This window comes from Trachemys scripta, chromosome 24 (genome assembly GCF_013100865.1).
Source record: "Trachemys scripta elegans isolate TJP31775 chromosome 24, CAS_Tse_1.0, whole genome shotgun sequence".
NCBI classification, from domain to species: domain Eukaryota; kingdom Metazoa; phylum Chordata; order Testudines; family Emydidae; genus Trachemys; species Trachemys scripta.
In genome coordinates this window covers 13,080,611-13,092,970 of record NC_048321.1, presented here as the reverse complement: position 1 = coordinate 13,092,970, position 12,360 = coordinate 13,080,611, and the positions used below count along the sequence as shown (strand labels likewise).

General features: G+C 46.9%; 2 protein-coding genes across 2 annotated transcripts; both read left to right on the top strand.

The window, feature by feature from the left end:
* Positions 1-6: 6 nt before the first annotated feature.
* Positions 7-7,588, top strand: LOC117869803 (chemokine-like receptor 1). The gene is made up of 2 exons (XM_034756909.1): positions 7-411; positions 5,006-7,588. Exon 2 carries the CDS (start codon positions 5,033-5,035, stop codon positions 5,951-5,953), a length of 921 nt encoding a protein of 306 aa, XP_034612800.1. The 5' UTR covers positions 7-411; positions 5,006-5,032; the 3' UTR covers positions 5,954-7,588.
* Positions 7,589-11,069: 3,481 nt separating this feature from the next.
* On the top strand, positions 11,070-12,079 carry LOC117869482 (chemokine-like receptor 1). Its single transcript, XM_034756320.1, has one exon. The coding sequence runs from the start codon at positions 11,070-11,072 to the stop codon at positions 11,922-11,924; it is 855 nt and encodes a 284-aa protein (XP_034612211.1). The 3' UTR covers positions 11,925-12,079.
* Positions 12,080-12,360: the final 281 nt, after the last annotated feature.

Sequence of the window (12,360 nt, the reverse complement as noted above, 5' to 3'; positions counted from 1 at the left end):
CTGCTCAGTACTTATCAGACCAATCCTAATAATAAATCCATTATTGATATCCAAAATAGTGAAGTTCCATAATTGCATTGTGAGCTCCCTCCAAGGAACACCGCCCAAAGCCAGGAACGATCAGTTCCTATTGTCTAGCCTGAACAAAACAACTTTGGTATATTCCCTTGAGCCACCAGTTTACCCATAAACAAATCTAGTGTTCTCCCTTGAACCATTGTTCTTTCCCTTTAAAAACGCCTACCCACGCTCAAGTGTTCTGATGTCTGGATCCAACATCTGCAACAGTTCCACTGGGACTTCATCTTCTCCTGACTGATCGTGCTGGAGGCTCTGCCTGACTCCAGCACTCCAGACTCTCAGCTACCACCACCACCTGGGATCCCTGATTGATTCAAGCTTCACGGAGTGGTGAGAACCCATCTCTCTCTCTCTCTTAGGTATAGCTTTCTGACCCTGACATGTGTGATCAGTTATAGTTTTCTAATCCTTACTTTTGCAATCAAATTTAAGTTAGATTTAATTTTATAACTGTTTTGTTTGTTTGGCTCCCCTATGATTATTACCTGGCAATAAATAACTTTCATGGTTAAGCTGGTTGCTTCTCTCTCTCTCTCTCTCTCTCTCTGCAAGTTCTGGTGAGGATGAGTCACTAGAAAAAAATGGAGAATTTGACTCGCATGTTAATATATTTTTGTTGAATGTGTTTTCCAAAGGAAATCTGCCTTTTTTGAGAAATTCAGAATTTTGTGAAACAAAATCACTCCCCCTCTTCCCAAATAAGCCATTTGCAGCATTGGTATCTATCATGATTTCATCACAATTCACACCATATTTCATATAACCTCCAGCTCCTGGAAACCACCTCAGCTTTCATTGAAAAAAAATTGTTTCTAGCCATTGTAGTTGCAGAGAACAAAGGGGAGTGGGGTCTAATGGGTTTGAGCAGTGTAAAACCTGACCATTTCTGTGTCTATGTTCTCATCTTTTCATTGAGACAGGGCTAGAACCCCAGAGTTCTGACTCCCAGTCTCCCTGCTCTAACCCACTAGACCCCACTCCCCTCCAAGAACCAGGCCTGTAATCCAGGAGTCCTGACTGCCAGCCCTGGCTCCTACACAGTCTGCTCTCGGCAATCCCCAGAAAGCTCGTCATCCTCAGTGGAGTTTTCCCAGGGGCCACGGCATGCTACTTAATCAATACAACCTCCATCTCTGCTTCCCTTGGTGAGAAGGGCCGGGGCCATGCCAGGACGTGGCTGTGTCCCAGCAGAGCCCCACAAAATAGCCCCAGATGTCAGCCTTCATCTCTTAGAACCATGATGCTGATTCTGCACAGCAAGAGGCACTGGGGTCCAGGGCTGAGCCAGGCGAGTGGGTGGGTGGGGGGAACCACATGACCTTCAGATCACAGCAGCAAATGCCCGAAGATTCTGAGGCTTTGCAGAGGCTGTTGGACCCAACCCCCATCTGCACCTTCCCCCCGCCCAGCAAAACCCACATAAGAACAGCTTCCTGCCCCAGGCGGAGACCACCTCTCTGAGCCACGTCGAGCACCCGGGATTGGCTCTGTGATGTCGCAGCCACCTGAGGCACAGGTAAGAAAATGATCCTCCTTGCCAGCTCTTTCTCTTCCCCTCCCCATTTTGAAGAAGAATCTCCCCCGCTTCCGTCATCTGGATTAGCCCTCCCCTTGCATCCCTTCCCCTCCTTCAATCCTTGGTTGTCTTTGGGAACCTCTCAGTCTTTGCAAAAGTGGTTGATTAATTTCTTCCCTGCCACTCCCAGCTCAGTCTCCCTCTGGTTTTCTGTATCCAGGGGGACATTTCCCTCTCTTTCTCACTCCCTGCCTCGGAGACTTGAATTGACGTCTCTTCACCAAACAGATACCAATTTTGATGTCTGAGGTTCAGTTAATTTCATCCCAGACTGTGCAGAGTTAGTGATATCCAAAGACCCTTCCTATTCCACTTTCCACTGTCTTGCTGCTGTGGTTATGATCTCTTTCTCTCTCATTCCTTGCTTTGGATGCTTTGTCAATGGCCCTTTGTGAAACAGAAGCCAATTTTGAGTAGAGGCAGTGAGTTCACTTCTTTTCAGGATTGGTGGAGTTTGTTGTCTCTGCAGACACTCCATGTTCCGTTTTCCTCTGTCCGTCAACATGGATTAGCAATCGATGGTGTGGAGCGGTATGGGTGAGGAGGGACAGGTATGTTCAACCTGGCACAGGAGACGTTATCTTGTATCCCTTTGTTAAGCAAAGGAAGATTTGGTGCTGAGCTAGGTTGGTTTCCCAGGAGGATGCAGCACCAGTGATGCAAAATCTAGACCTTTCCTTAGTGCAGTTCGTTGATTTACAGCATGAACATACATGTCCTTAATTCACAAATGCAATTCTTTTCTAGATAGGGATCAGCCAATGTTACCAGTGCCCCATGCCCATGGAGCAGCTCTGTTAGGTCTAGCTCTCTCTCTCTGTCGCTGCTGGAATATAGCTGCTAAAAGACAATGCTCTTTGTTTCCAACTCATCTCATGGACTCTTCATCTGCCCCAAATTCCTCTCATAAAACCTGATGTGGAAAGACAGCTGGATTATTCATTATCAGAGCTTATTGGGAAATGGGGGTTTTCTCCAGGGAAAATTTCAATGAAAGTGTGTGTGGGGGGTTTGCTTTCATCAACCTTTTCTGCAGAAAAAAATTGATCTTTGATTGGAAAAACAGAGAGAGAGAGAGAGAGAAGCAACTGAAAGCTGAACTGTGTGTGTGTGGAGCGGGTGGAGGGTGGACGGCAAACTGAACATTTCTGGCTAAAATATTTAGGCCAAGAACTACAAAAAACAAACTAAACAAAAAAGTTGGCTGAAAACCGCAAAAAGCCCAAACTATTTTTGGATGAAATTTGTTGATTTTCAGTTTCCCCACTAAACAAAACCCCTTTTTCACACTTTTTGCCACCTCCCATGAAAATTTTCCTTTCCTCGAAACCCAGTTTCCCACTGAAAATATGTTTTGTCCAGCTCTATTACGTCTCCTTTTATGCAACTGATCTGCAACAGGCCAGAGCCTTAGAAAGCTTGTGTGATAAATAAAAGGTGGCGGGGGGCGGGGAGGGGGAGCTCCCTTTGATGGATACCCAGCCAGTCAGTTAGCTGTAAAATCCCTCTTGGTAGCTGTTCTTTACTTGCTTTACCTGTAAAGGGTTAAAAAGTCCCCCTAATAAAGAACAGGAAGTGGGCACCTGACCAAAAGAGCCAATGGGAAGGTAGAACTTTTTAACCCTTTACAGGTAAAGCAAGTAAAGAACAGCTACCAAGGGGGATTTTACAGCTAACTGGCTGGCTAGGTGTCCATCAAAGGGAGCTACCCCTCCCTTCATTTATCACAGCTTGCCTGCCCATTGAGACAAAAGAGGCTGCTTCTCTGTTTAAAGCCCTATAACAGAGTCATTGATTCTAAACCCAAAGGGGACCACTGAGATAATCTAATCCAGGGGTTCATGTACCCTTGGGGGTACGCAGAGGTCTTCCAGGGGATACATCTATTTATCTGGAATTTGCTGAGTTTTACAACCGGCTACACAAACAGCACTAGCGAAGTCAGTACAAACTGAAATTTCATACAGAGGAAATGAGAAAGTCAGCAATTGTTCAAAGCAACAGAGGGTCCTGTGGCACCTTTGAGACTAACAGAAGTATTGGGAGCATAAGCTTTCGTGAGTAAGAACCTCACTTCTTCAGATGCAAGAGCAATTGTTCAGTAGTTGTGTGCTGGGATGCTTTTGTATTTGTATGCCTGATTTTGTAAGCAAGTTGTCTTTAAGTGAGGTGAAACTTGGGGCTATGCAAGACAAACCAGACTCCTGCAAGGGGTGCAGTAATCTGGAAAGATTGCGAACCACTGATCTAGTCTGACCTTCTGTTTAACAGAGGCCAGAGAACTTCCCCCGAATAATTCCTGTTTGAACTACAGCAGATCTTCGAGAAAAACATCCCGCCTTGATTTAAAAATAGCCATTGATGTAGAACGCACCATGAGCCTCGGTACATTGTCCAAATGGTTAATTCTCTTGGCTGTTAAAAAATTGCACCTCGTTTGAATTTCTCTAGCTTTAAACTTCCAGCCATTGGATTCTGTTCTACTCGCCATTGGATTCTGTTCTTCTAGATAGACAGGTACTTAGCTGTGGAATTAGCTCACCCCTTAACCATCTCTTTGAAAGTATAACGTTATCTTTTGCCATAACGTTGTATTTGCACTCTGGTTCTGTGTTTTATTGTTCAGTCCAGAGCGGCCTTAGAACCAGAACTGATTGACAGTTTTTGACCACATTTTTTTTCCATTGGAAAATACAATCTCGTCGAACTCAAAGTATTTCACAAAAGTCATTCAATTCGGATGACATTTTTCAAGGATGACATTCGAAGGGAAATGATTTTTTTTCATTTTGTCTCAAATCGCAGTTTTCGTTTCATTGTCGTTTCTTAGAAGTGGAACTAATCTTGCTTTCCAGTTTGGATTTTGGGATTTCGCAAAAAAAAAAAGTTCCATTTTAACAGCATTATTTTTTTAACTGAAAATGTTGATTGAAAATTTCTCGCCCCAATGAACCATTTTCTCTTCCTTTCAAACTGCTATTTTCATTTTGTTTCTGTTTTAAAACACCAGATAACTTTGGCTTTCGACTTTCAGCTTCAAGATTTTTCGTGGCCATCGGAAAAGATGAAAAGTAGAAAAGAGATAGTGGAGAAAAAAATCATTTTGGTTTTCCCCCTTTCCCTTCCCCTTCCCCACTTTCTCTTGCTTTTCTACCAGTATCATTTGCTTTCTTTTTCCTTCTGCACTACCAGAGCTGCTGTGCATAGACCGCCTCTGACCTGTGGAGCATATATCAGTGCCACAGCTCTGCCAAAGTTTTCATCCATCGTCATGATCCACTTCTGTCCTGTCCCTTTCTCCGTTATTAAGACTTCACATTTGTTCCTTCTTTGTTTGTTCTGTCCCAGAACTGCACGGCCTCTGCATATCCCCAGATGATGGCCTATGAAGAAGCTGCCCATCTTCACATCACAGCTCCTTTGAAGACATTGCACCTAGTTTTCATGGTGCTCTGCACTCTGGCCTTCATCCTCGGTGGGACGGGGAATGGAATAATCATCTTCATCACCAGCTACCGGAAGAAGAAAACAGTCGATGCCATGTGGCACCTGAACATGGCCATTGCTGGATTTATCTTCACCGTCTTCCTGCCTTTCATGGTGGCCCAGGTGGCCCTGGGCTTCCACTGGTATTTGAGAAGCATCCTGTGCAAGATAACCAACATTATCACCTACCTCAGCATGTTCTCTAGCAGCTTCCACCTCACGGCCATCAGCGCCGACCACTGTGTCACCACAATTTGCCCCGTGTGGGCCCAGAACCACCGCACAGTCCATCTGGCCTCCCTGGTCACACTGGGCATCTGGATTCTGGCTGTCGCGGTCAGCTGGCGCTACCATGGCCTCTGCTCTGATCAGAGTCTCTTGTTAAGTGAGAGTGGAGAAGCAGCCGACGTCGCTACCTGGTTCCTGGTTGGGTTTCTGGTCCCACTAGCCTTGATCAGCATCTGCTTGGTCACCCTGGCTGCCAAACTGGGCCAGAAACGGGTGGCTTGGGCCAAGGAGCGCCTCCGGAGCTTCCTCGTCTTGAACGTCATTTTATTCCTCTGCTGGTCTCCGTATCACGTCATTGCCTTCCTGCAGACCTCACCCAAAGCATCATCTCCAGAGACAACGGAGTCCCTGGAAACTGGGACCGTCTTTGCTCATGGCCTGCTCTGTTTCAACAGCTGCTTCTACCCCTTCTTCTACCTCGTCAGGCGACAGCATTTTGTTGGCTGCAGGAGACAGAAGCGGATCTGTCGAACCCCAGTCAATGTGGGATCAGAGCTGGTCGAATCGGAGGCAGATAGATAGGGAGCCACTTTCCTAGAGGAGAATAGTGATTTTGATTCTTTGGGGTCATATCATCGGTTACTTGTGACAATCAATTTTTGTACTGGCCCAATTTTTTTTGTCAGAACACCCTATTTTCAGAAATTGATTTTCTTTTTTGGGTGAAAATAATTAGGGTTTGTTTCAGCAGCATTTTTTGAAGCTATTCAAAAGAAATTATTGTTAAAAAATTGCATCTCTCCGTGTCTGTATTTTTGGTGTTTTTTCTTCCATGGTGGGTATTCCTCTTCTTTTGGTAGTGTCTTCATTGCCATTTTCAGCCAGCACTCAACTCTCCCTGTCTTCTGTGTTGTACTGAAAACTGTGTCAAACTAACAAGCTGTCACTTTCATTCCTGAGGGGTTTCCTGGTTCAGTGGGCAAGCTCAGTAGGGGAACATGCACAATCAAAGTCAGTCTGCAGAAAGCCAGCTATGGTGAGGTGACTGGTGTCTCTCTGCCTAAGGGAGCAGCCTGTTTTGTCTCTCTGTTATTTGGTGGTCTTGTGTGGGTTCTGGATTATCAGAAATAAAGTCATGTTATATTGCAAATTTCCAGCAGTCGTCTTTGATATTTTTCTCTAACATCTCTTGAATGCAACATTTAGACATCGGTCAAAACCAAAAGATGAAAGCCAGCCCCATTAATGCCAACAGCAAAATGCCTATTGACTTTAGTGAGTCAGGATTTCTTCCCAAGATCTTTTTCATTGTTCAGATATTCATAGCTTCTCAGGCCAGAGGGGACCATTGTGATCATGTAGTCTGACCTGTATAGCAAAGGCCAAAGAACGTCTCTGAATTAATTCCTCGTTGAATGACAGCAGATCTTTGAGGGAAAAAATCCCATCCTGATTTTAAAATTGCCAATGATGGACTATCTACCACGACTCTTGAGAAGTTGTTCCAATGATTAATTCCCCTCACTGTTAAAAATGTATGACTTATTCAGAGAAGAGCCATGAGCATGATTAAAGCACAGGAAAATTTGGCTTATAGTGAGACACTCAATCTATTTAGTTTCACAAAGAGAAGTTTAATCACAGTCAACAAGAATCTACACCTGGAACAAATATTCAGCACAGGCTCTTTAATCCAGCAGAGGAAGGTCTGTCATGTCCAATGGCTTAAAGTTGAAGCTAGACAAATTCAGACTGGAAATAAGGTGTCAATTTTTAATGGTGAACATAATTAACCATCAGAACAATTTACCAATGGGTGCGATGGATTCTCCATCATTGACTATTTTTAAAGCAAGACTGGATGTTTTCCTAAAAGATCTGCTCTAGGAATTAGCTTGGGGAAACTCTATGGACCATACTGAGGAGGAGATCAGATGAGATGATCACTATGACACCTCTGCACCCCAATAGTCACTGCTGTCGTGTAATTAGGATATGTATTGTACAAAGTATGTCTTGTGAGGTATTGTTCTAAAAGTCTTGATCTGCTAGACATTAATATCTTGTTATATTGTATGAGCTATCATTGTACATGAAGTTATGAAGTTTGGCTTTGTATGTGTTACTGAAACATGTTGTGAGGTTGAAAACACCCACCAGCAGCCTTTCAGGTACAACAGTAAAAAGGCCAAACAATGTTAATGGCTTACTGAGGAAATGCACACAAGCACAAGGACTACCCCAGGAATTGTGTGCAATAGAAACCTCTCGGCGATAGCACTACACAATGGGAACTGTTTCACCCAGGTTACAGCAAAAGAGCTTTCCAGCAAGTGGGAAGAAAATATAAAAGGGGGACAATGACATCATGATGGTACCTCACTCTTGCTACAACAACACACCTGGAAACACCTGAGGAACAAGGACTGAACTGTGGGAAGTAATGGTCCCAGGCTAGAGGGATTTTTAGCCTGTGTATAAAAAACTGGAAAAACCAAGGCAGCTTGTGCCTTAAGAATTTGCCAGCCTGTTTATCACTCAGTGTGAGAATTGGCTAATTCATATCCTACCTATTTAGTGTGTTAAGCTCAGTTTGTGGTTCTTGTTTATTTAGGTAATCTGCTTTGATCTGTTTGCTGTCACTTATAATCACTTTTAATCTATCTTTTGTAGTCAATAAACTCGTTTTGTTTTGTCTAAAAAAAGAGTGTGGAAATTATAAGGTGGGGCAGAAAGCTGTGTATATCTCTCTCCACATTGAGGGAGGGGGCGAATTTCATGAGCTTACTCTATACCCGGGGTTCCCAACGCGGTGCCCGCGGGCGCCATGGCGTCTAAGTGCGCCAGCGTACTGGCCGGCGGATGAGCATCTGCTGAAATGCAGCTGAGAAGCAGCGTCATCCAGAGGCATTGCCGCTGAAATGCCGCCGATTTTCGGCGGTGACGCCTCTGGATGATGCTGATTCTTGGCGGGCATTTCAGCGGTGACGCCTATTGACATTGCTGCTTGTTGGCGGCATTTCGGCAGATGCTCGTCCGCCGCCACGGTCCTCCGTGGCTCGTCGTATGGCGGGCACCAGACGAAAAAGGTTGGAGACCACTGCTCTGTACAGTTCTCTGTGCAACACCAGACGGTACAATTTTGGGTTTACCCTCTAAAGGGAGGTAGGCACTTGCGTACTGGGCAACTCCTTAGCTGAGCCTTCCCATGAATGGCTGATCTCAGCACCTGTGTTTGTAGCTGCAGCTGGGTGTGTCCCTACCTAAGTGCAGTCTGAAGCCTGGGGACGGATTTGAATGGCTGTTCAGGAGTACAGTGTTAAGGGAACCCAGGCTGGTGGGTCACACGGGCTCCGTGGGACCCCAGTTCCAAGAGGCACCCCAGGGGAACTCATCACAATCACAATGTCACCTTCTGGGCTTGTCATCTGTGAATCTGTGTCTTTGTCTAGCTTCAGCTTCCAGCCAGTGGATCGTGTTAGACCTTTGTGTGCTAGATCGAAGAGCCCATTATCAAATTTGTCTTCCCCCTGTAGGTATTTGCAGCTGGTAATCAAGTCATCCCGTCAGCTTCCCTTTCGCTTGGTCTACAGTAGGCAACTTATAATGGTACAACTATGTTGCTCGGGGATGTGGAAAACCCACCCCCCTGGGTGATGCTGTTATACCGACCTAACGCCCGGTGTAGACAACGCTTTTCCCGTCAACACAGCTACCACCTCTCGGGGAGGTGGATTAACTACGCCAATGGGAGAAGCTTTCCCATCCACATAGATAGCATCTTCACTGAGCCGCTACAGCCGCACAGCTGCATTGATGCAGCCTTCCAGGTGTAGACGTGCCCTGTGATAAACTGAACTGACTGAGCTCCTGGATTCTCTCTCTGTCAAGCCCTGACCCCAGGCCATTAATCCTTCTCGTGGATCTTCTCTGAGCCCTCTCCAGCTGCTCAACCTCCTTCTTGAAAGGCGGGCACCAGAAGCGGACACAGGATCCCAGCTGTGGTCACACCAGGGCCAGATCCAGAGGGACAATCACCTCCCTGCTCATAATCAAAATTCCCCCAGCACAGCTGCAGCCCTGTTGGCTCTGGGAGCTCACGTTGAGCTGAAAAGTGTCCCTATGCCTGAGAGACAAAGGCAGGTTGGAGGCTGTACTGTGGTTTGTGTGGTCTCTAGCACAGAGCGAGGGTTTCCTTAGCATTCGCTGGCCTGTAACATGGCCAGAGGCCGAGGGGTGAGTTCCCTGCAGCAAAGGCAGGGCTGAGAATCTCATGCGTCCGACTCCCAGCAGGGATCTGTTCGCTTTCCCCAGCCAGGATGGAGTAGAGGGCAGAGTCCCAGCTGGAGTCTCTGCTTCTGGACCTCACCTGGTGGACTCGGCTGGATCTGGCTGTCTCAGCGCCTGGTCTCTGCTGGGGGCCCCGCTCACCTGCCCCCAGATGTCAGCAGCTGAATGCAGACACCTGGCTAGGGCCCAGCGGCAGGGTGTGGGAGAGCATGTGGTTCGTGTGATGTCTACATGTAGCAGTGGGTGCTGAAGACCTTCCAGGCTTTGCAGATGTGATTGGACCCAGCCACGTCCTGTGATCTCCCCCCATTGTCCCCCCCCAGATATACCCTCACAAGAACGGCTTCCTGCTCTGGGCTGAGCCAGTTGGGGGCGAGCTGCAGGCATCGCATCGTGGACCTGGGACGGGGGTTGACTCTGAGATGCTGCATCCCTGCAAGACACAGGTAAGGAAATGAGCTAAACCTTCCAGCTGCCCCCCTGGATCTCATTCTCATCCCCCATCACTGCCCCCTGGATCTCACCCCTTCCAGCTGCCCCCATCTCCTCCCCTCATCTGCTTTGGATAGAGCCGGCTGAAAATATTTGTGGGTCCTGTTGTCAGAGGTCAGGGGCCCCCGTCATGCTGTGTGTTGCAGAGACCCTGACTGAGCTCGGGGGCCCCGTCGTGCCAGACACTGCACAGACTCACAGGGAGAAACAGGGCTGGCCAGAGCGAGCTCACTCTCTAAACAGACAAATGTTTGAAGGGGAAGCTGAGGCATGGGGCCGTGACATGACTTGTCCAAGCTCTCCAAACAGTTCAATGACAGCGTCGGGGATGGAACACAGGAGTCCGGACTCCCTGTCTACCCACTAAAATAGACTCTTGCAATTAAAACAAAAATCTTTTGACTTCTTACTGATCTCCCATTGTGTTTTGCCACCGTACTTTTCTCCTCTTGGGGAGTTGCTCTCCATCACTGGAGGTTTCCATGGGGGTAGGGTTCAGTGGGGATTTTACTAGCACGGTTCCAGTAACTCATGCCCCCCCCCCACCACAAATGGCCTAAACCACACAAAAACTCCACTTCAAAATGGAGGCGGGGGTGGGGGGAGGAGAATCCATTTCAAAAGTTTCATTATTTAAAAAATAAAGGGAGGGGAAAAGATCATTCTATTTTTTTTTAACCAAGAGGGGAATAACCAGCTCCTTAGGGAAACTAACAGCAAGAAATCCAACTTTTCAGCAAGAAGCAAAGGGGTGTATTTTTTAAACATTTGGTTTAGTAGAAACCAAACTCTGTCCTTGTCCTCTCCTGGAGCCCGTTTCATTGCTCTTCCTTCCTTTACTCAGTACAACAACTCTGCTGCCTCCGCCAAGCCCTGCAGAGGAGTACGGGATACTGTGACTGCAACTCTTCCATGAATGGAGTTCCCAGTCCTCTTCCAGGTGCTGTGTGTTGTGGCCTTCCTCGCCGGGATGCCATTAAACAGCTACGCCCTCTTCATGGCCAGCTGCCGTGTGGAGAGAACAGCCAGCACCGTGTGGTTCTTGAGCCGGGCCGCGGCAGATTTAATCTTCATTATCTTCCTGCCCCTCAGATTCTTCATCCTGGACTTAGACTGGGCCAAGGCGCTGAGCAGCACCGTCACCTCCTTCCACATGTTCTTCAGCGCCTTCCTCCTCACAACCCTCAGTGTCGATCGCTGCATCCTTGTGGCATGCTCTGAGTGGTACGGGAACCACCGCACGCCCCCACTGGCTTTCAGGATGGTTATAGGCATGTGGGCCCTGTCTCTTGGGTTCAGTTTGCGGTACAGTGATCTCTGGGAATCCCTGCTCTCACCAACCAACACCAGCATGTATTTCCAAGTGGATGAAAGGAGGGTGAATGCCGCTATTGCAATCCAGTTCCTGGTTGGGTTTCTGATCCCATTAGCCTTGATCCTGATCCCAACCGTCTACATCATTCTAGCTGCCAAGCTGAGAAGGAACAGGATGATCCAGTCCACCAAGTCCCTCAAGATCCTTCTTGGCTTGATCCCAACTTTTTTCCTCTGTTGGCTGCCGTATCATGTTTTCTCCTTCCTGCAGATCTCAGCTACGTACCCTCAGACTCTTCTGAACATAGGAAGCACTTTTGCTTGTGTCCTGACATATTTCAGCAGCTGCCTCAACCCCATCTTCTACCTCACCATGGAGGAAGAGTTTCAGAGGTACCGGCAACAAGCACACAACCCCCAAACCACTGACAATTCAGGGCCAGAGCTGGCTGAATAGGGGAATGGATGGAATTTTCTAGATTTGCATGGAGAAAGAATTCTGTTCGCTGGACCCATAACTTCCTCTTGATCCCCACATTGTCTTTTTTTAGAAAGTGAATTTTTTTGCCTTAATCAAAGAAGAGCCATGGGAATGATTACGTGATTAGAAAACCTGCCTCAGAGTGAGAGTCACAAGGAACCCCATCTATTTATCTTAACAAAGAGAAGATGAAGGCGTGCCTTGATCGATCACAGTCTGTAAGTACCTCTGTGGGGAACAAATATTTAATAAATGGCTCTTCACTCTAGCAGAGGAAGGTCTAACCCAATCCAGTGAACAGAAGCTGAACCTAGACAAATTCAGACTGGAAATGAGGTGTAAATTTGTAACGATCAGAGTAACTGACCATTGGAGCAATTGCCCAATGGATCCTCCATCACTGGAATTCTAA